Source organism: Capricornis sumatraensis, chromosome 3 (genome assembly GCF_032405125.1).
Source record: "Capricornis sumatraensis isolate serow.1 chromosome 3, serow.2, whole genome shotgun sequence".
Classification (NCBI taxonomy): Eukaryota; Metazoa; Chordata; class Mammalia; order Artiodactyla; family Bovidae; genus Capricornis; species Capricornis sumatraensis.
Window position 1 is genome coordinate 92094308 of NC_091071.1, and position 24279 is coordinate 92118586.

General features: G+C 39.8%; 1 protein-coding gene across 2 annotated transcripts in view; it reads right to left on the reverse strand.

Annotated features, from left to right (window-relative positions):
- Positions 1 to 9511: 9511 nt before the first annotated feature.
- MBD5 (methyl-CpG binding domain protein 5) overlaps positions 9512 to 24279 on the reverse strand; it is a 57544-nt gene continuing 42776 nt past the window's right edge. For both annotated transcript variants that reach the window (XM_068968574.1, XM_068968573.1), the window contains exons 8-10: positions 22977 to 23050; positions 13435 to 13510; positions 9512 to 9753 (exon numbers count right to left, since the gene is read on the reverse strand). In XM_068968574.1, coding sequence (XP_068824675.1) covers positions 9682 to 9753; positions 13435 to 13510; positions 22977 to 23050 — 222 coding nt within the window. In that variant the 3' untranslated portion in view covers positions 9512 to 9681. The remainder of the gene's footprint in view (positions 9754 to 13434; positions 13511 to 22976; positions 23051 to 24279) is intronic.

Consider the following 24279-nt stretch of genomic DNA (forward strand, 5'->3'; position numbering starts at 1 on the left):
CCTTGCACGCTTTCTTTCCCGGCTCCTGTAAATCTTTTGCTCCTCATTCTGCACCAAATAAACCAGAACAGTGAGACTCGGCCTGAAATCACAGGCTCCTGAAATCACATGACCCTACTTGTTCATGTTAAAATTGGAAGGAAACCACCAATGCAGATAATCCCTATTTGAGTGGAAAAGGGGGACAGAGCCTGTGACAGACCTCAGAAGATTTCCTAAGGATATCTTCCCTGACCATGAAAGCTTTTTAAGATTAACTTGGCAGGTATAGCTATATTCTGGGAGGATTCCATCTCAGTCTAGGGACCAAAGCCTTGGGCAACGAGTCATCTCGGCCCTGTTCTCCATAAGCAGTATTCTTTGGTGTCCCAGGGAGCTGAAGTTGAAGCTGCCCCTGGCAACTGAGCGTTCAGTTGAGCCTATTCCCTTCCTTCATCAGTGTTTGACAAGCTCTGTCCCGTTTTAGCAAGATGTGCCTCAGGTTTTGCAGTCTAAAAAGTGTTTTTCGTATACTTCAATAGTGTCTCTAACCTTTTTTGTCTATGTACAAAAAAGGCTAGGTACAGCATTTAGACATGAATTTCCAATTAAGAAACAAACAGTAATCCTTAATAGCACTAAAAAATACTACCAGAGTATTAGCTCTTTCCTCCTTGAATATTTATTTATTTTTGGCTGCATGGGTCTTCACTGCTATGAGAGGGCTTTCTCTACTTGCGGTGAGTGGGGACTGCTCTCTAGTTGCGGTACACAGGCTTCTTGTTGTGGGGGCTTCTTTTGTTGTGTAGCATGGGCTCCATGGCACACAGGCTTCAGTGGTTGGGGTGCATGGGCTTCAATATTTGTGGCTCATGGGCTCTGGAGTGCAGGCTCACCAGGGTGGCACTTGGGCTTAGTTGTCCTGCAGCATGTGGGATCTTCCTGGACCAGGGATTGAACCAGTGATCCTTGCACTGCAAGGTGGATTCTTAACCACTGGACCACCAGGGAAGCCCTCCTCTCCTCTTTTAAAAGCATGCCTCAATGTATTTTCTGTTTTCATTTTCATGCATATCTGAGAACAGTTCAGCCCAGTAGAGTTATGAACATCTTCTTCCCACCCTCTATATTCTTAAATCATTTGGGAACTTCCTGACACTTGCTTGGTTCAAAGGTTTACCCCTTTCAGGAGCACCTGTGTTAAGTGAGGGAAGAGAAATAAGTGGTTCAATGTGAACAGCAGGAGTCTCTTAAGTGACTATCCCACAGAAGATTGGTTCTTTCTTCACGATAAGTGAAGGCTTTCACATTCCCTTCTATGGATGGAGGAACCAAGTGAGGCTCCACTTCTATTACTAATGGTAGTAACAATACAGTAGCTTCATTTGCATAGCATTGACTCCAAGTCTACACTCTGCTAAGTGCTTCATGTAGATTAATCTGTTTAACTCTCAAAGTTCTGATTCTGTTATCCCCACTTTCAGATGATGACACTAAAGCACTTAGAGGTAATTTCCCTGAGATCACACAGCCACTGAATGACTGCACTCACACCCTAGAAGTTTGGCCCCAGAATCTTTTCAGGGATTTGTCCTAACACCAAATTTCAGGCTCCTCCCTACCCTACTCCTGCCATCCCACCCAAAGTCAAATAAGCTTTCCTCTGGAGCAACCCACTCCAGTATTCTTGCCTGGAGAATCCCCAGGGACAGAGGAGCCTAGCAGGGTACAGTCCACAGAGTTGCAAAGAGTCAGACACAACTGAGTGATTAAACACACACACTTGTAGTAAAACTCTGCATTCCCTTACTTGACTGATTACAAATTGTTCAAATTTTTCATATCTTGAGTTACTTATTTAAAGAGCCAGTTCTAACTTCTGAGGTTGAAGGTTGGAAGTTCTATTTCTGTTTTGATTATTACAGCCAGTGCACTTGAAGATGTTATCGTCTAGACTAGTTTTTTGGGACATCATTTTGCTGGTCCACTTCTGAATGTGGCATTATAGGCAAAAGAATTCATCTAAGAAACACCCCAGGGAGCAGATTCAGAAACTGGGCTGGACAGGAAGCACCAGAAAAGGCCTGTGTCACAGTTTGCCCTGGAGAGGGAAATCACTCTACTTCTAAAGGCTTCTTATGGAGACAGCAAGAAACTCTACACACAACTCCTCCTTAGGTTGGACAACCCCTTTCTCTGACAGCAAGTTCCCTTTCCTAATCTAAACCTTTTAAACTACAGCTTAAAAATAAACTTCCTGGAGAAGGGAATGGTAACACACTCCAGGATTCTTCCCTGGAGAATCCCATGGACAGAGGAGCCTGGTGGGCTACACAGTCCATGGGGCTGCAGACAGTTAGACACAACTGAGTGACTAAGCATGCACACACAGATGCCTGCTATGTGACAGACAGTTGAGAGCTTACCTGCATTATCTTTGTATCCCTCATCAAACCCATGAGGGAAGTGCTGTTACTATCCTTCTTTTTTAGATGAGGAAGCTAAGCACAGATAAAGTAACTTTCCCAAAGACAAACAACTAGTTAGTGGCACAGCCTAGATAGGAATGCAGATGAACCCTCACCAAGGCCCAGTTTGGAAACTTTATAATGGGCTGCCTGCCCACTGAGGCTCCATTTCCTGTGCACAGGACACTGCAGAGAGGTCTATTCGCCGGCATCTGGATCATAGGATTAGATGCGTGTTATTGCATTGCTTCTGCCTTTTTTTTTTTTTAATAGATAATTAGCTTTAAAAAGCTCTCAAGTTCAATGATCATTGAATGTAGGAGGTGACTAATTGTGGCTGGGGATACTTTGAAGGGCATGTACATAATCACAGACTGGAATGGATGATGAAAGGCCACTGTGGTCTCCCCTGCTGTGAGGCAGAGGTCCTTGTAGCCAGATGGCCCTATTCTGGGTCTGACTCCCTGCGGTCCTGCTTTCCTGTGTTTTCATAATCCCTGGTGCTCACCTGGTACCTCTGACAACTCGCACGCTCCTCTGCAGCTTCCTGTTTTCCAGTGAGATGTGCAGGATGAAGCATCATGCCGAGGACCTAGACCTGAGGTACACTTACCTGTGCGTTCTGAGAAGCAGGCCTTGCTTTCTAACAATCTAACAAAATGCTTTGGGACTTCAAACTTTCCCAACCTCTGATCATCCCAGTAGAAACATCATTGCTCTTCTAATAGAGAACTAATTTGTGTGAAGACACTGGGAATCATGTTAGAAGTAACTGTAAGTGTGCTGAGTAGCACTTCTTCATGTCTATTAAAGTGAATTTACACAAATATATACATACCTCGACTGGGATGGAACTTGTTCAATAAATGTAATATGAAGAATTATGGTGGGCCCCGATCTTTTAGAAATTTTGCTTTTAAAAAATGCTGCACCTGGAATATAGCCAATATTTTATAACAACTTTAAGCGGATATACTCTATAAAAGTCTTGAATCACTAATCAACATGGTACTCCTGAAACTAATATAATATTGTAATCAGCTATATCTCAAAATAAAGAATGCTGTACTTGATGTTGTCCCCTTCCACATTCCTGCTCTTTACCCTGCAGTTAGAATAATCTTTCTGAACCACCAACCTGGTCACATCATGCCTATCCAATTGTTCCCATTACTGTCATGTGACAGGGAGGTCTTTTTAAAAAAAATTAATTACTGGCCATGCAGTGTGGCTTGTGGGATTTTGCAGCTTGTGGGATTCAGTTCCCTGACTAGGAATTGAACCCAGGGCTCTGGCAGTGAGAGCAAGGAATCCTAACCACTGGCTCACTAGGGAATTCCAGATAGTGCAGTCTGACCTGCTCAAACCCCCTTCCCCCACATTCTGTTCTTTGCCCAACCTCTCTCATTTCCCCTCACATCCTACTCTTGAGCTGGTCTTCTCTTCTGCTTCCTCTAACCTCCAAGTCTCACACAAGCCCTTCTCTCTGCCCACAACAAGCTCTCCTTTACCCTCCCCCAGAACACACACTTCTCCACCTAATTGCAATTCACCTTTCCCTGACCCTCCTTCAAGCCTCCATCCCCACTAAGCTAGGTGAGGGGCCTGCAGTGCACTTCACTATCTCAGCCTTCTTCATATTTACAGGTGTAAGTGGTCTCTTCCTTAGGCAGCTCTGTGAGGGCAGAAAATGAGCTGTCTTATTCATATTGCTGCATACTGGGTGTGGCAGAGTGGGACTCAACAAATATTTCCTGAATGAATAACTGTATCAGTGACATCTCCAAGATCTATTGAAATGCTTTTGTCAGAACTTCAAAAAGGATCACTCAAAAACTACTAATACCTGAATCAGGCTGCTGTCGAGAGGTTTAAACTAGATCCTTAGGTACATGGGCTTCCCTGGTAGCTCAGTTGGTAAAGAATCTGCCTGCAGTGCAGGAGACCTGAGTTCAATTCCTGGTTGGGAGAGATCCCCTGGAGAAGGAAATGGCAAACCACTCCAGTATCCCTGCCTGGGAAATCCCATGAACAGAGGACCCTGGCAGGCTGCAGTCCATGGGGTCGCAAAGAGTTGGGCACGACTGAGGGGTAACACTTCACTTCATATACATATATTCATACACATCCCCTTAGCCATAGTCATCATTTTGACTCAGAGGAGACAGCTATGCTGTCACCAGGAAGCCTTCCATCAAAGTAGGCCATCACTCTTCCTGCAAACTCAGAACCACACTATTTAGGTAATTCTAAGCCCTACCTGGGAGTTCTCAAAACGGATTATCCTCGGTCAATCTGATCATCAAAAGTGTCAAACATGTTCAAAATGAAACTGAAGCTAATATACTCACTTCCTTTAACCACAGACTGAGAAGCACTTCTTTGGCATGGGTTTTGTTTCAGGTTTTGATACTGGAATCAGTTTTCTGTTGATTATAGCATGCAAAACATGCCCATATTTTACACAGACATATGTTCCATAACTGATTCCATTAATGCTGTGGTTTTCAAATCTCACTTTGTCTCTCACCCCTACTCCTACTCCCAGAGATATTTGGCAAGGACTGGAGTCATCATTGTTTGTCACAGTTTGGAAGGGACACTCCTAGCATCTGGTGGGGAGAGGTAAAGGAGGCTGCTAAACATCCTAGGATGCACAGGTGCCCCCACGACCAGAATGAGCTCACCCACAATGTCAACAGTGCTGGTGCTGAGGAACCCTGAGTCGCAGTGACACTCTGTAGACACCTTGGCGCACAAGAACTAGGCCCTCTTTGTCTCTGTGGGGCTCTTCATGAAGTATGGAAACAAAGCAGAAAAGAATAAGTTAAAAAGAAATAAGAAAGCTGTGGATCCTCCCTTGCCTGTGATTTAGAGATTAAGATGCCCAGCTTGTCTCTAAAGTAGAATTATGCAGTTTGGGGAAGTTTCTTAGGTAGATCCCAATCCTGAATCAATGAATCTCCTATGGAAATCTCATAAAACAAGGCATTTAGTGTCCAATTGAACAGACTCTTTGAGTGTGAAAAGGAGTTTTGGTGAATTCAAAACCATATTTGTTTTTCACACTGAAAATGTTCAGGTCATTTTCTTTTTCTAATAGTATAACCATTTGGACAAAAATATCCATCTGATAAGCAGGTGAAATGTAAATTGCTACTCTTCTTCACAGACAGTCCAGTATATTTATACTTAATCCATAAAGGCATGATGTTACAAAACACATTTGTATATTGTGAAGCCATCCGGCATCAAATTTTCCAATTTATAGACAACTTTGTATTTACATAACAAATTATTAAATCAACCATTTTTTCTGGCTTATAAAAGGTCACTGAGGTACACACACAGTGTGTATAAAAGCAGATAAGGCTGATAATACATATGTACAGTAGATACAAATTAATCTTTCATATTTGAAGATAATGCTTTTTATATATTTTTTCTACATCAGACTCCCCACTGTTAGCAGGTTTTCCCATGCGTGAGTTGTTTATTGCTTTTTGGCTCACTGATTTAATATTCACTTCTGGGTTGTTTACACATATGAATTACTAATATTCTTATCTCTTTGGCTAATGCAAATGTGATAGAATGAATCAAAGAAAAAGATAAATGATAATTCAACATTACAGTTCTGGTTGGTTGATAGTATTTGTTCATGGTCCCTAAATGAGTCAAGTAATGCGTCACTCATTTTATATATGACAATGAGAAGTTTTGAGTCTCGCATTACACCATTTGGGCAGAAATGGGCAAAGTAAACAAGATATCAGAGTTTTGGTAAGGTCTAAAATCTTGGCTTTCTTTTCAGAAAGAGCAATGTCATCAGCATGTTAAGCATCTTAGATTTAAAAATCTTAGTGCAAAACCACTTGTGATTTACAAGGGAACTTTGCAAACTGAATAGAAGATTTCCAAAGTTAACTACAATATGTTATCATGATCTGAAACGAAAAAGAATCATCTCTTGGGATAAGTCAGCTGAGAATCTTCATAAACCTTACAGAAAGCAGAAAAACCACTCTCCACTCATCTCAAAATTCTGCAGTGTTATGTTCAAAAAAAAGCTTGTGTTTACTTAAAAAACAGACACAGCAAATAACTCAAAGTTGGGGTTCAAATAAAAGACTAAAAGTGGCCCATGATATCACAAGGGATGAATATTCTTCTCAAAGAATTTACATGCACAATAAGACTGGAAAGTACAAACCAAAAATGTTCCTTTAAATAAACAGAAACCCTGACTGCTTTTAATACTACAAACAAGACAAATTAAACAAGAGCTGCTCAGTCAGATTTCACTCATTTGAAATAATCTTAAAAACCACTTAAAGGTACAGTTTATTCTTCTTGTGCACCCTAAGACTGTTAAAGGGCACAAAATAAAATTAGATTTTCTTTTCTAAGAGGGGCTATGTGTTTTTTAAATGAGCAAAAATTTTTCATTCTGTTTCCATTCTCCAACTTGTTGAAAAAATTTTATTCTAGGGAATAAAAAATTGTAATAATGTAGAGGGCTAGCCTTCATTTTAAAAAAATGAATAGGCTTTAATACAAAGAGAAAGAAATGGCTCTATGGGCAAAATTCAAGTATGAGTGACCAATTTTTTAATTGTAAAGTAGGTGCAACATTTAAAAAGAAATGTTACAGCACTGCATGACTTGTAATGCTAACAATATTTACATTAACTGCTTACATGAAACCATGGAACTATAGAAGAGAGAGAGAGGAAAAAAAAAAAAAAACCGTGTGGACTGAAATAATACCTAGAACTCGCAACCCGTGAAATCATGGGCACAGACATACTTTACATGATCTACTGATGTAAAGTATACCTGGTGGGGGAAAGCACACACCTAATTAGCTCAAAAATACCCAAAAGAAGGCTTGGTAGACACAAACTTAGTCTGAAGAGAAAAAACTAAAGGCTAAAAAAACTTCCACACGTCAACACACACGAACATCCACATATATGTAGACATCCCCAATACACACACATGCATATGCTCTGAATCTGTAAATAAAAACACCTGTGTAGACAAATAAGAAAAAAGCAGGTTGGTGCAAAAAAAAAGGGACATTAATGGTTTAAACCTACCAAACACATCAACTTATAACAAAAATATGTCAACTAAAGTACACAGAAGATGACTTCAGGGGACTGCGGGAAAGACCAGGCAGGCAATCCCATTATTACATCAAAGACAACTCAACCTACCCCTAGAAGGAAGGGTTCCTGCCTCCGGGCCATGAAGCCCAGTGTAGCCAGCTGCATTCTGTCAGGCTTGGGAGGTAGGAGTGAGGGTGGAAATGGAAAGGACAGAGAGACACAGGAGACCTGGGGAAGAACTAAGAGCTGTTGCTATCAAAAGTGAGCCTCGTGGAGTGCTCTGTGCTGTGGCCCCGAGAAATCAAATGGAGGAGTGACCTTGGTCTCCTTTTTCCTGAGTGACTGGAACTCTGCTACATCATGGGATGGAGGAGTTGCAGGGGTGGATGAGAGAAGAGAAGAGGGAGGTGGTGGACATCAGGGATTCAGAGTCTGCCACTGGAGGGCCTCCCAGTGGCTGGAGCATTAGGCAGTTGAATGAGCCCCAAGCTAGGGGAAGAGGCAGTCCTCTCCAGGGGGTTAAGGGTTTGGAGGTGGGGCTGGTGGTTCTATACCAGAACAAAAGGATAAGGAATCCCTTCTTTTGACAATCCATCAGTTGAATCCAATCCAATCAATTTCAGGCAGGGGGGCCTGAAACTTGGCTCCGTTGCCTGGGAGATAGGGTTACACCACCACCACACACAAAAAAAAGAAAATGTGAAAAAAGACAGAAAATTATGTTGTGCTACATTTCTTATTAATAACCTTGTACTTTACAATGGCTCACAGTTTTAGGTTTTGTATACTTGCAATGTAGTATTTTCTCTCTACATTTGTTTCACATTTTTTTACTTACTTAATATAATATAAATAATTTGGTTAATAGATTCAACCTGCACATTTCAGCCACATTAATATATATAAGAATCTGTTAATGGTATAAATAATTCTTTAAATAAAATAAATCTGATATGTTACATAATACTGATAAAAAATTACCATTACTAATAATTTTGTAAGCCACCTTAACTTCTGGTATAAGTAATACTGATGAATGGATATGAAACTTGGTTTGATGATTTGCATTTACTTTTGCTACTACAGAAAAACTGAATTATAATCAACCTTACCTCTGATAAAGGTTTCAAAGTGGGGGTTTGTCTCCAGGTATGGAAACAGAAAGTTTTATCTTGTCAGGAACTGTTTGCAAAAAAACCTCAACTCTGAGCGTCCATGGTGGTGCAGCATAAGTTTTCTAGTTTAACAGGTGGCTATCAAATGTTAACTACAGAAATGACTGAGTAAAATATCCCATCTAAGATTTTTTTATAAAACCTATTCTACTTTAAAACTTAGGTAAAAAAAATATGCAACAAATGGTTGCAGTTTCTGAATTCTTAATTTAGATCTGTGAGCCCTCGTCCCTTTAGAAATCTGCAAGGTTTCAATTTCCTAGACACCCAAAATCAAGTCCAGTGCTTCCAGGCAAGGTTCATTCCAAACAGACAATATAAATGGACACTCGGTGGTGTGCAGTGTATGTCATAATTCAGGAAATACATCATCATGCCTTTTCTCTGCTGTTAAATACAAAAACAGCATCTTTTACATTATCATAGAAAAGCATTTAGGTTGTATTTTTATTTATCACTTTACACTTGTAGTCTCTGGTAGGTGTACTCCATAGAAACCAAAGAATTTTGTACACTATTTCTTTTTACAATAAAAGATAAAGTGTGCATTAGGTACGCTTGTACATGACAATATTGTACAATATTTACATTTCTGATGTCACCATGAAATTCTGTATTTTCTATATACAACATTGAAAATTCTTCAGAAACATTTGGACTATTTCTTATAATCACAATTTTAGTATTATAGAAAAAGAGTTTCTCAGTAATCTCTTGACCATTTACCACTCTCATCATTCAGGGATTCTGATTGGTTTTCCAGCATTCTTTATCCTTCCTGATCAAAAAATATTATATCACTGTTTCTTTTAGCACCCTGTGGTGGTGGTAACTATCTGCCATAGAATAAATATTGATATAACGGTGGCTATATCAATACTTATCTACAGACATATCTGTGCACATTCCTTTAATAAACAGTGCGCATTGGTGGAGTAGTCCCTGTTATCTGGAGATCTTCCTCCTCTTGGGTTTGGGGGGTCTCATTTGTCTGTCTCCCTGTGGGATTTGGTGAACCTGGAAATAAAGAGGTAGGGAAAAAACAACAACAACAGAGATTGAAATCACAAACACCATAGGATTTCTGACAAAGAAACAGGGTAGGCAGCAGACTCTGGCTTTCATTTTCAATCACGGCTATCTTGAGGCATTTAACACTTTTACAAGACTCAGATCTCAGTGTGCCTACAGTCACCACAGAGGATAAGGAATCTTGGAAACTGACAAGCAGAGCAACGCTCTGTGGATCTCCCAACAGTGGAATACAGAAGAGGAACTGGAAAAAAATAAAAGTGGGAGAGGGGATGTGCAGTTGCTACCCCTGCTGTCCATTGAAGATGAAAATAAGACCTTTCCCATCAGAGATCCCTGGATCACTAACTTCACTGAGGTTCTGAAAAAGTCGATAAATATATACTAAACATTTTCTTCTTTATTTCATCACTGAACTTATTTTATAACTACTAGAAGGGTCAAAAAGGATAAGAACATGCACACAGCTCAGCCCAAGGAGGTCTACTTATGAGAAGAATAAGGATGGAAAACAGAATACCACTACCATCTGTTGGCAAATCTAAGCTTGTGTAGTCTGAGAAGAGCAATGCATACAACTCATCTTTATACACTAACAGTGGGGTGGGTCGCAAAGAGTCGGACACGACTGAGCGACTTCACTTCACTTCACTTCAGGTAAGCTAGCAGCATTTAGGGTTGTATATCAGATAGAACAGAGGTGGACGAATAGCAGAATTTGATTCCCAGATATTAGACAGCAGGTCTGGTTTTAGGCACAGAAGAGAGGTGCTAGGGAGGTGGTCAGGTGTCCCACTTTGTATTGCAGCTGTTGTGGTACTGATAGAAGGGGACAAGGTCAAGATCCAGGAGAGGCAGGATGTGCCCAAGGCAGTGGTATGCTAAGTCACTTCAGTCATGTCCAACTCTGTGCGACCCCATAGACGGCAGCCCACCAGGCTCCCCCATCCCTGGGATTCTCCAGGCAAGAACATTGGAGTGGGTTGCCATTTCCTTCTCTAATGCATGAAACTGAAAAGTGAAAGTGATGCCGCTCAGTCCTCTGACCCTCAGCAACCCCATGGACTGCAGTCTTCCAGGCTCCTCCATCCATGGGATTTTCCAGGCAAGAGTACTGGAGTGGGGTGCCATTGCCTTCTCCGAGGCAGTGGTATAGTACACGCTTAATAACCAGTTCCCCGTGGAGGAACATAAGCCCATTGTAGTGTATGCCAATCTCTGTGGTATGAATGTTTTTACCATGGCCAATTTCAAGCTACCAATGTGATGTCACAGAACTCAGGCTTAGGAAGAGATGGGCACAGTCAACTCTGACTGTGTTGGCTCAAGTTGGCTCAACTGCATGTTGTAAAGACCACTGCTATTCAGAATCAAATACAAAAAAATAGTTTTTAAAGATTTTTTAAAATGTGGACCATTTTTAAAATTTTTATTGAATTTGTTACAATATTGCTTTTGTTTTATGTTTTCATTCTTTGGCTGTGATGCATGTGGGATCTTCATTCCCTGACAAAGAATCAGACCCACACTCCCCTCTATTGAAAGGCAAAGTCTTAACCTCTGGACTGGTAGGGAAATCCCAAGAAAACTTTTTAAAGTATTACACTTAAAAAATAACACCAATGAGTTTCTCACAGTGCCTTATCCTTATAAATGCTCCATATACATTCTTTAAAACCACTAGTCTCTGATAAAGAGTCTATTGAAACCTTTTATAAATTGAGGGAAGAAGCCTTTATTCAAAGTTGCAAATTAGTAACCTGTGGACCAAATGCAGCCTAGAAAGGGATTGTGTTTAGCCCTATGGTGTTTTAATATTTTAAAAATAGCTGGCAACACTAAAGAATGAGAAATTTTACTTTCAGACTTGCAGTGTTTCATGAAAAAATGGGAAGATCTTGCAACACTGGCACAGTTCCCCACATGGCTCAAGTTTGCTGCAGCATGGAAGCAAAAGCTCCTTCTAGAGGGAACACAGCCCTCAGGTTGCCACAGCCCCCATCACTCCTGACTGCTTGCTGGCCACAAAGGCCAAAGATCTTGAGAGAGAGATTAGCGAGATGCCTGCCAAACACATTTCTCTTCTTCCTGAGCAGGCATGGTGTACAATACTTTTACCAGTCCCCTTGAATTAAGAAGGCCACATGACTGGGTCAAACCAGTGGAAAGTCAACAGAACAGATGAACTTCCCGGTCTGGCCCATAAAACTTTATCCTGCCGTCCTCTGGGTATATGGTCTTCTCTCCCGCTGCTGGGCTGGATGCTAAGGATGTGATGGAGCACTCTGAGACCCTAGGGAATGGGGGACACTAGATATAGAAAGAACCTGAGCCCCTGAACGACTGTGTGAAGCAAAACTTCCTCAACCAGAATGAGACCCAAGTGAGGAACAGTCTTTTTAAGGCATTAAGCCTCTAAGACTGAGAATTGGTATGTAGTCCACCTTGACCAGGGCATCTTGGTTGGCATTTCTTAATCCACTAAAATCACTGTTTCACTCAAACCTGATCCCCTGTATTTAATGATACTATTTGCCCAGCCCTAAAAGGTGTTTCAGGGGCTTCCCTGGTGGCTCAGACGGTAAAGAATCTGCCTGCAATGCAGGAGACCTGGGTTTGATCCCTGGGTTGGGAAGATCCCCTGGAGAAGGGAATGGCAATCTACTCCAGTGTCTTGCCTGGAGAATTCCAAGAACAGAGGAGCCTGGTGGGTTATAGCCCATGGGGTTGCAAAGAGGGACACAACTGAGTGAGTAATGCACACACAGACAAAGTCTCTGCTCCAGACTTTCCCTATAATTCCATCAGGAAATTAAACATTTCAGGGCCTCAGTTTACCCGTCTTTGAAATGATGTTTGGATCACAAAATCTTGTACCAATCTCGATAGACTATGAATGTGTAAAAACCTATATCTGTCATTCAGTAGCCATTTGATGGCTTGTTAGGATTCAGATAACCTTGTTAACACAATAACAACTAAAAGAAATCACCCTTTCATTGCTGAGTAGCTTTGGATAATTCACATTTTTAAGAAATTATCAAAATTATAGTTTGAGTGTTTATGTTAGCCAATATGCAAATTAGAGAATGATGATTAAACTCACATTCAACACCATTACATGCAACATTCAATAAAAATGTAAAGAAAAAGCAGACACTTTAAAACCAGAGGTTATAGTGTTAAACATCAATAATTTAACAACAGGATCTGGGGCCAAATATTTAAATTTTTTTAGGTAATAGCAGAAAGGAAACGAAATGACTATATACTCTTGATCTTGACTCTATGTTCAATTTCCCTTTTTGTTCTATGGTAGAGTAAGATTTATATTATTGAATACATAGGCAACACTAATAATCACTACTATTCTCAGAGTCAAATGCAAAAGCTATGATTTTAACTTCAATGTTTTGCTGTGCACATTTAAAAAGTATTTTATGTGAGGAAAAAAGTTACTTACCTCAGAAAAAATACATAGTTAATACTACTAGGTTTTTTTTCCTTAAGTTATTTTTAAAATTTTCTGATACCAGTCTTTTATGAGCCCAGTAATTTAGCATTGCTATGTGAGTTGTCTGACAATATTTAAGAGACTTTACCAAAAAGTGTAATACAATTTATTTTCAAAGAAACACAGTATAATGGAAAAATAAATTAACTTACAGTCCCAGACATTTTGTCCAGTTCACTCATGGCCTCATGAATAGCAGCTTCTAAATGGTTATTTAGCTTTCCACTTCTGGAATTAATGAAAACAACACAGCAGATTAAAAAATTAAAGAAACAAAAATCTCAATTTAATTCCCTAATCAGAAAACAGAAGTACCAATTCCATGAGAGAAAGTCAAATTATATTCACATTTGGACAATTCTGATGACAAAACATTCTGGGATTCTCATGACTGAACACCAAGCAACGATAAGGTCACATAACTACAGGGAAAAAAAATTGAACAGATGATTAGGGAAAGTGGATTCTTTCCCCTTCCACATGTTTCTTCAACCGTCTGATGATTTTGCAAGGAAGCTGGGCAACGGGTCTCTATTTCCACAGACAGAGCTTGTGCTCTTAAATTTCAGCCTGCTCCGCACTGCCTTTTGTTCTGGCTTGTCTTTCTCAGGCTGTGTGTCTGGAGGAAGGGCTCTGAACTGCAGGCTCTGGCCACTAGGGAGCTCCCTCTGCCCTCTCTGGAGCATCCTGGCTTCAGGAGTTCAGCAAATCAAGGCTGAAATCCTGGTGCACTTTCATTACAGGTGGGAAACAGCTTAACTTGCCACACCTGAGGCTCTGCCACATTTCCCCGCCCCCGCCTCTCCAAAACCAAAATGACAAAACTATTTGAGAAGATAAAAAATGATGGTCTCAGAATGTCTACCACTTGTCTGACCTTTGCTCTCTACTCAGCATACTAGGCTTCTCTGGTGGCCCAGACGGTAAAGCGTCTGTCTGCAATGCAGGAGACCCAGGTTTGATCCCTGGGTTGGGAAGATACCCTGGAGAAGGAAATGGCAGCCCATTCCAGTACCCTTGCCTGGAAAAGTCCATGGACAGAGGAGTCTGGTAGGCTACAGTCCATGGGGTTGCAAAGAGTCCGACGTGACTGAGCGACTTCACTTTCAGCATACCGCTACAGGTATTTAACACATGGAGCATCTGCCATGACTGAAACGTTTAACTAGGAAGCTATTGAACTAATTACTAAAACAAGGCAAATCCCCACTATCTACCTCTAGAAATTATGTCCACTCTAACTTTTCTTTCTTGGTGCATATAAAGAATTACCCAATTATTCTGAGTACTACAGTGATTCATTTCATTTATCTCATCCTGCTGATTACTAGAAAAGGTGTAGAGGAAAATGGCTTCCCAAGAGTTAAGTCCTAGCCCAGCATTTACATGGAGATTGGAAATTTGCAATTGTAGAAGAATTTGGCTCACAGTCCCATTTAGTTTGGCTCACATTGTGTTTAAAAACATATTTGAACTTTAGTGGAATGCTTCTAGATGAGGCCTTTTGGTTTACCACAGTCCTCACCAAGTTTTACCCTCATACAACAGGACTGGACAATTCATGCATTTAGTTTCTATATACAATCGTGAGTAGTATACTGCTAGGTATATACATCGTGGATGCTCCATATGGTGTCTAAATAAAAATGTGTCCAATGCTAAAACAACGGCTCTATGTTCTAGGAAACTTATAGGCACTTAAGTCAGTTTAACTGAAAGAAAAGATTGTAACTGAACTATAATATAAGAGCAATGCAGCATCAACCTTACCTTTTGTTGGCCTGAAAGCTAGCCTACAGCTTTTATGTTCTTCCCATTTACTTTAAAAATGTAAACAATGCAGAAAAGTGCATAGAATAAGTTATCAACCCCTATCAAACCTATTTCCAAAAATAAACTGCTAATAAATTACATATTTCTTTTAATTCATTAAAAATTTAAACTAAAGTTCCCATTTGATATCAATTTCTAGTCTCATTCTCTCCCACCCTCCTCCCCGAAGGCAACTGTGTTGTGTATTCCTATAAAGAAAATGAAATCGCTCAGTTGTGTCCGACTCTGCGATCCTATGGACTGCAGACCACCAGGCTCCTCTGTCCATGGAATTCTCTAGGCAAGAATACAGGAGTGGGTAGCCTTTCTCTTCTCCAGGGGATCTTCCCAACCCAGGGATTGAACCTGGGTCTCCCGCATTGCAGGCAGATTCTTTACCATCTGATCCACAAGGGAAGCTGTGTATTCCTATGGTGTGTTTTAATATCTTATATGATATATCCATGAACAGTACCTAGTATTGTCTTTTATGTGTTTTTTTAAATATGTATATCAAATGTGTCCTGATATAAGTACCATTCTACAACTTATCTCTTTCCTTTTATTGCTATTTTTGAGTATGTCCCAGTTGATACCTATTCACATGCTATCTTTTATTCACCTACTTATTCCAGTTTTACAGGGCCCTGGTCATCTCATGGGGTCAGGCTGAGTTGTTTTCCCACCGAGGAGTTTGCTAAGCACGATTCTGGGGAGGAACGCAATCCCAGGACTCTGTAGGGCTATTTAAGCTGAGCTAGAGTTGGGCTGGGTTGAGGCCCCTTTTGTGGATTGTTTAGCAAAGGTCTTGACAGTATCACATACTGCCCAGCTATCTGACAATATTACGCTTTGTGCAGTGTGTTAAATAGCTTTATCTTTACTATTTCTTTTGTATTTGTATAAAAGTATGAAGATAAGTTTTAAAAGATATTTGTTATGCATTTTTATTATACTATCTTATGGGTTTAAGATTGACTACATAAATGTCTAAATGTCTAAAAAAAAAAAAAGGAAAATATTTCAGTGAAAAACCATCAGAGAATCTGGGTTCTCTTGTCTTTAATAACAAAAATAGCTAGTATTTATTGAATATTTTAAGGCTTCCCTGATGGCTTGTATGGTAAAGAATCTGCCTGCAATGTGGGAGACCTGGGTTCGATCCCTGGGTGGGAAGATCCCCTGGAGAAGGGAATGGCAATCCACTCCAGTATTCTTGCCTGGGAAATCCATGGACAGAGGCTACAGTCCACAGGATTATAAAGAGGTGCACATGACTGAGCGACTAACACTTTCACTTTTTTATATATGCTAAGAATTGAATTAAATCTTTATATATATTACTTCAATGGCACCCCACTCCATTACTCTTGCTGGAAAATCCCATGGATGGAGGAGCCTGGAAGGCTGCCGTCTCTGGGGTCACACAGAGTCAGACATGACTGAAGTGACTTAGCAATAGCAATAGCAATATATTATTTCATTTAATCCTTATAACAACTCAATGAAGTAGCTATTACAACAGCTGTTTGTATGTCACACCTGATTTTTTAGGGAAAACTGGCAAAACCAATTATAATTTTATGACAAAGAAGATGATATTTAACTGTAAATAATCTTCAAAAGTAATAGAGTCATAAAAGTTTTGTTCTTTAATATGAAAAATTTCAACAAAATCACCGTTAAAGTATAAAAATAATTCAACATTATTTGCTGAATGAATAGACAAAATTTTAGGAGTTTGTGAGTTCATTCTTCAACAAGATATTTAAAATGTTTATAAACTCCTTGTATTAGTTTAAGGTAATTAGTATAATGTTTTTCCTTTAACAAACTTAAGTAGTTATTAGAGGGTGAAATGACTACTTTTGGAAGAGAGAATAAATACGGAGATATGGGGCATGAAATTACATGAATACATCATGGGAATCAAGAGGTATAGAGAGACTTTCTAGATGTCAAATCTGCATACCATATTCATACTAGCTGGTCAAGTCAGGAAAGAATGAGCTTAAAAGAGGAAGAAAAAGCTCCAAGAGTCCATGAAATGAATGATTAGTCAAAAGTCAATCTTCTAGTCCAGAGGCCCTCCTTGTGGAGTCTCTTCTACTATTTTCTGGTCCCCACTGACATTTAATAATAAACATTTTTACTAACGGACACTCTAAAAGCTACTTGATTAAGCAATAGATGTTCATATAATCACATTTCGAGTTATTAATGGAGATAATTGCCACTTCTCATGTTCATTGCCTATATTTTCACATATTATCCTTATCTTTATTAATTAAAAAAAAAGCCAGGTACACATCTGTGAATAGTACGAGAAATAAAGAGAGAAGTGAGAACTGCACATTACTCTGGACTATCACTTCAGAATTTAAGAAACTCACTTCATGTAGACCAGAACAAACTTGGATCAGACCTAAATGTCAAGAATCTTGGACTCTAAAACCTAATCCATAGGGAAAGTACGTAGATTTAAAAAAATTTAACACATGAGAGATCAAGATGGTAGTATACGAGGACACTGAGCTTACTCCCTACCTCCACCCCCAATGAATACACCAAAAATACAACTGCATGTTGAGTAGCTCTCACCGAAAATGACGTGGAGACTGGCATAACGACTTTTCTACAACTAAAACTGTCCACATAGAGCCTGGTAGGAAGGGAGGAAAAGCTATTGGGAGCCACACACAGAAGAGGAAGGCAGGATCGCAGGCTTGGAGATCTTCCCTGGGGAGCATGGAGTTCAATACACCTTTCAGGCACCCCAGCCCTGGGGTCCAACTCTGGGAAGATGAGCCCCTTAGCTGGTTTGAAAACAGGTAGGGCTTACTGGAGGGCTGTTAGAAACCAAGACTCTGCTTTTGAAGTGTGTATGCACGTGCACAGACTTGCGTACTCCCACCCCCAACCCCACCTGCCTCCCTGCTCCAGCACAGTGGAGAGGCAGCAGACTAGAAATAGCCTGGTATTCTGGCTGGCCTGCCAGCACACTCCCTGGCCTGCACTGGGGCCCTGCTCCAGCTCTTCTTGCTCTGGCACCACCCTCCACTATAGTAAAGGCTGCCACTGCCAACAAGAGCGCATACACTTAGAGGGAACAGAGATGCACAGACCCTCTGACTAGGGCAGAGGCAGTCATTGCCAGTGTGCATATCCCTGCCCACAACTGGAGGGAAGAGAACTAACTCAAGTGAAAACACTAATTCAAAAAGATACATGTACCCCCATGTTCACAGCAGCATTATTTACAATAGCCAAGATATGGAAGCAACCTAAGTGTGTCTACCAATAGATGAAAGAATAAAGTGGTATGTGTATATATATACACCACAATGCTTTTATACATATACACACACACACACAATGCGACTACTACACAGCCATAAAAAGGAATGAAACTTTGCCATTTGCAACAACATGGATGGATGTGGGAGGTATTGCGCTTAGTGAAATAAGTCAGCGAAATAAAAATATTGTATGTTTTCACTCACATGCAGAATCTAAAAAACAAAAAATGAACATAACAAACCAGAAACAGACTCACAGATACATAGAACAAACAGTGGTTAACAGTAGGGAAGGGGTGGGGTGAGGGGCCAGATAGGGGAACAGGATTAAGAAGTACATACTATTAGGTATAAAATAAGATACAAGGATATAATCTACAGCACAGGAAGTATAATCAGTATTTTATAATAACTTTAAATGAAGTTTAATCTATAAAAATATTGCATCACTATGTTGTACACCTGAAGTAACATAATACCATAAATCAACTAATTTCAATTTTAAAAAATAAAGAAAATTTAATACAAGTACCATTTCTTGGTTTTAAAGTGTTTACATTTTATGTTTACTTTTATGTTTACATTATCACTTTATCAATTTCCAGATTCACAAAAATAAGGTTACTGAATACATATATATGTACATATAGACAGAAGATTTGATCCTGACTTTATAACATATCTAAAAGTTACACAAATTTTTTTTTTCTTTAATGAAGCTATTTCCACTTTTAAGTACAAAATGACCCTAAGTAATTCTTCAATAAATATGTAAATATTTCCTTTGTGATTAGGCAGTTCGGCTGCTGTCTATGAGGTCGCACAGAGTCGGACACGACTGAAGTAACTTAGCAGCAGCAGCAGCAGTTAAGCAAATCACTTTAAAGATATTTATAGTATAGTGTGATTATAGCATATTGAGGGTTACATGACTATATAATGCTCGAAACATCTAATATGGTGACAGAATGTTTCAAATGGTAAAAATATGTAATTATTTTGTTTCACCTATATCTTTATAAGAAAAATAATGGTTTACTAAATACTATGTGTTAAGAACTGTGCTAAGGCTCTCTTTATATTATAACAATTCTAGGAGGTTGGTATTAATATCCCACTTTAGAAATGAAGTATTTAGACTCAGAGAGGTTAAACAACATACTCAAGGGTACACATAGCTAGGTAATGATGGAAACATTTGAATTCAGGCCCAAACCCAAACTTTCAGCCACCTTGTTCCAGTGCCACCTTCCTTTTTTAGTTTCTTTCTCCTTGTCTATAAAACTAGCCAGATACTTGTTAGCTCAAATTTCTTTCCAGTTATTCTTTGGGAACTTTTCACATAAAGGGTAGAAAGGAGAGTAAATAGCAGATACCAACTCTCTCTGTTCCTTTTTATTTACTCTTCAATCCATGGCCATTTTATTTTCATATGTGCCATTCTACCAGAAACTGTTTTCACTGGGGTCACCAATGGCCTCCAAACTGCTCAGTCCAAGTGGAGATGTTTCAGATCTTCTCTTACTGGACCTCTGTTTTTCATTACATTATCCCAGAAATTCTTGGTCTTTGGCTTTTAACACTCTACTTCCCTACCCTCTGGTTTTCCTCCTTCTTTCTGATCATTATTTCCATCTCTTTCATTATCTCCAGTAAATGTTCTAATGCCCCCAGAATTCACTCTTTAGTCCATTGTTCAAATTGGTCAAAGTACCTCTCTCCGTGTGACTGAAGTCATTTTTCATAGTCAAATACCATTTCTTCCCAGTTTCAGACTTGTGTCTGTGGAATCACAGGAACCTCACGTTGCACTTGACAGTTTTCTCCTGTATGCCCCATTTCAGTGCTTCCACTACCCACTAAGGCACCTGAGAGTTGTCCTCGATTACCTGTTCTCCTTCATATTCCAACCAATCACCATGATGTTCTGTCAATTTTATCTCCTAAATATTTCTTGACCACATTCTTTCTCCTCTGTTCTCATGGGTCCCCTCCTGGTTTGAGTCTTCCTCCTCTCTTGTCCCCTGACATGGCCTTCTAAATGGATGCCCTTGTCTCCAATACTGTCCCCCTAAAATATATCCTCCATACAGCCATAGCTAAAGTGAAAAATTCAACCATCTGTCCCCTTAGGCATTTCCAATAATGTAAAGACCTCTGAGGCCTTACTAGGGCCTTTATGGTCTGGCTCCTGCTTATACGTTTGGTTCCATCTCTTACAATTTCCTCTCCCCCAGATCTAATGGCCGACCTCATCTAAACAATATTCCAACCCATCCCATCTTGTCCTTGTTTCCTGTGTCTGGCCACTATCTATGTAGTGTGTATAGAGTGTAAGGCCTGGCTGAGATATCATCTCCTCTAGGACATCTTCTGTTACCTGAGTTCCCCATGATCCCAAAATATACTACACTTATTCCTGTCACTGATCCTCCCAGCTCATGAATTGAACCCAGGTCTGTAGCTCAGATGGTAAAGCATCTGCCTACAAGGTGGGAGACCTGGGTTCGATCCCTGGGTCAGGAAGATCCCCTGGAGAAGGAAATGGCAACCTGCTCCAGTATCCTTGCCTGGAAAATCCCATGGACTGAGGAGCCTGGTAGGCTACAGTCCATGGGGTCGCAAAGAGTCAGACACGACTGAGGGACTTCACTTCACTTCACTTCACTTCATTCCTGTCACTGCAAATTTAACATTTTAATTATTTGTTTCTACATCTGCCTCCACTAAACAGTGGAGTCCTGGGACTACAGCATTGTGCCTGGTTGGCATGGATTCTTTTGCTAAATCAGTCTCCTTGACTTGGGAAATAAATAAATGATTGGGTTCAACATACCATTTATCACTTATGTGGCCTTTACCTAATTATTTAAGCTATTTGGGTCTGAGGGTCCTCATCAAAAATGGGTTCAGTAATTTTGGCCCATCTTCTGATTGGGAGAATAGAATAATGGATTTTAAATCATATATGCAAAATGTAAAGTACTCTACGAGGCATTTATAAGGCAAGTCCTTCTACTCAGACAACAGTCTGATAAACAAAGCTGTTTTGCTTCATATTTTTGTCTTTTACCTCGGTTCCTTTAGATAATGTTACTTAGGACCCATATAAATTCACCTCAAATAGTAAGCTGGCTTTGAAGGAAATTTTTTATGTTGCTGTTTGTTACTCATTACCTTTCAGAAATTGCTTAATAGCAAATTTATGAGGAAAATACAGCTCATTTCAAGGCAGTATATCTAAATATTTGTGTCATCAACAGTTTTGGATATGTTGCACATAATCCAGCTAACTGGCATATCTTACTGAAGGAAAGATTTCAGGGATATTTTACTTCTAATAAACAAGTACTATTGAATATTCTAAGGCAAATGGCCAATGAAAATTCGTGATGTAGGTAGCCTGCAATTTCCCTCCTTTCATCCAGAACTTGTATTAATTTTATAGGCTTTATCCTACTACTAAGCTCTTCATTGTGTCACTTCCGTCAGAATAGAGGGGACTTGACTCACTTTATCAGATCTATAGCAAATCTGACAATTCACTTGGCCCTCACCAAAACCACTGCCAATTTGCCATCTTCCAGAGGAGTGTTGAACACAGGCGCACGGGAGTTAGCCCACTGCAGCTGACATCTCTTTTATGAAACATGCTAGTGAGGTGAAGAGAGTTTCCCCAAGATTTGTTGCATTCTAAAATTTTAGCTCTGGCAAGAATTACTGAGGACACCACTAAGAGAATGACTGCCCTTTAAAAGATGTCATTATCATTATATAAGTCTTTTATACAAGATACACTGCTAATCATTACAATTTCATAATTCTTAGACATCTGATAATATGAAAATTATAGCAGCTGAGGTGTATTGATATATATTAATATATTAAAATGATTTTCCATGTACATATACAGAAGCACATTTATAGTTCTCTATCTTAAAATGAAATAAGTTATGATATTGTATTACATTATGACATTGTATTACATACAAGTTATGTAATAAACATTATCTACTTGTCAATACTACGTTCACTAAAAATATAAAGATCTGGAAAAACTTGAATAATTAAGAATAACATCCCAAAGTTCAACTTCTTATTATAATTCCGAAGAAAGTCTATTGCCCCTGCTCCAAGAAAATAATTACTTATCATCACTTTTACTAACAGGTAATCTGCCAAAATTATTCACATGTGTACAACAAGGGGGGGGTCATTCCCCCTCCCAAAGTATTTGAGTTACAAAGGGATACACTTTCACTACACTTTCAGAGACTATTTCATTGGTACATGTTGAGACTACTAATCATATTTTCTTTCCCCTCAAGTGAGAGGGATGGAGATGGAGGGAGTAAGGGAAGAGCTGATGAAGAGGGAAGTCCCACACACAGTATAAATTGTTTCAGAAAATATTTTCTGTAGGAGCTAATTCATCTGTAACAGTCCTCTTGGATGATAACTATTAAATTGTACTTAGGCAGGGCTCAAGATGGACTAAATCAGTGAGATTTCATTGTCCCTTTGAAGGAAAGCCAGTAAATTATATCCTTGAAAAACAAAACCGGAAAAAAAGTTGTGCTTACTTTCTGTTCCTTTTCCGGGCTCGGCTGTAGGCTTCTAAACCTTCCGTTAGTGTCTTCAACTTCTCGGGCTCCACCTGAGTGAAGGCATGAAGACCAGACCACATTACCCAGACCTGCAATCGTTAACACTGTTTTTACTTTCCTGCCAGACAAGTAGGTGCTTGTGTGGCACTGGGGGAAGGGAGGCTTAACTCTCACTGTCCCATCAAGTGTCTTGTCCTCGCTGGGGCAGAGGTTGATTCCGCGACTCCAGGCTGCAACATCAACGGAAATGAAAGACTGGGTGGCTTTCAGAATGTCAACATTTTCAAAGTAACGTTTGAAGAACAAGACTTGGAACTTAAATAACCTTTAATTCACAAAATCATGTAAGTCAGAGATCCTGGTCTGCTTTTTGCACTGCCTGATGCTCAGCAACTGCAAATCTATATTCCATCAGATGAAAAACAGCGGTGGTGAGTGAGGGTGGTGGGCTTTGGAGCCAGCACATAGAAGTTTGCATCTGACCTCACTTTCTAGCATGAATAACACCCTTAAATTCCCCAGGCCTCCTAAAATCTGGATAATTTAGAGAAATATTTAGTTTGTTAAACCTTCGTTGTTAGCCAAAGCTTTGGGTTTCAAAAATAAAGACACTTCAAAAAAATTTTCTGGAGGACATTAATACCTACCTTCCTGCTAGAATTGCTGTAAGAATTAAAATGCAACAAACATGGTGAACACAGCCAAGCACAGAACAGCTGGTATTACAGAGTTGTGTGTTAGGCTCTGCAGAGGCCAGAAAAAAAAAAAAAAAAACGAGTAGGGTAGTGGGCTGCCTGTAGTCCCTAGGGATCTGTAAAGGGTGTGGCTACACCTGTTGGGCGTGTCCTCTCAGTGGTCCTGCTTTAACACTGCCAGCCTAGGCTATATGACACTTGCTGCCTCATCACTGTGAGCCACCAACTGGTGGCTGGGGGTTTGATGGGGGAGGGAGGTGCAGTCTTTGCCACCTGCCCCTAATACTCTCTATCATAGTTCTTGAAGTCACTTCTCCTAAGGAAAACAATTAACAAACAGGAAATTTAATATGCAAATAAAAACACACTTAGAAAAGCACTGTACTTTTACTGATCTTAAACACAATCTCAGTAGAAACAGTATTGCTTGCTGTGTAAATGTAGCTTCAAATTAAGTCCCCTCCAACCCCTTAACCCTGTTTTCCCTCACCCTGCACTCCTTCAATAAAAAAATTCAGAGGTTGCCAAGACACCTAATGGGTAAGAAAATACACTCTAATAAACAAGGAAATGATTAGCTTTTG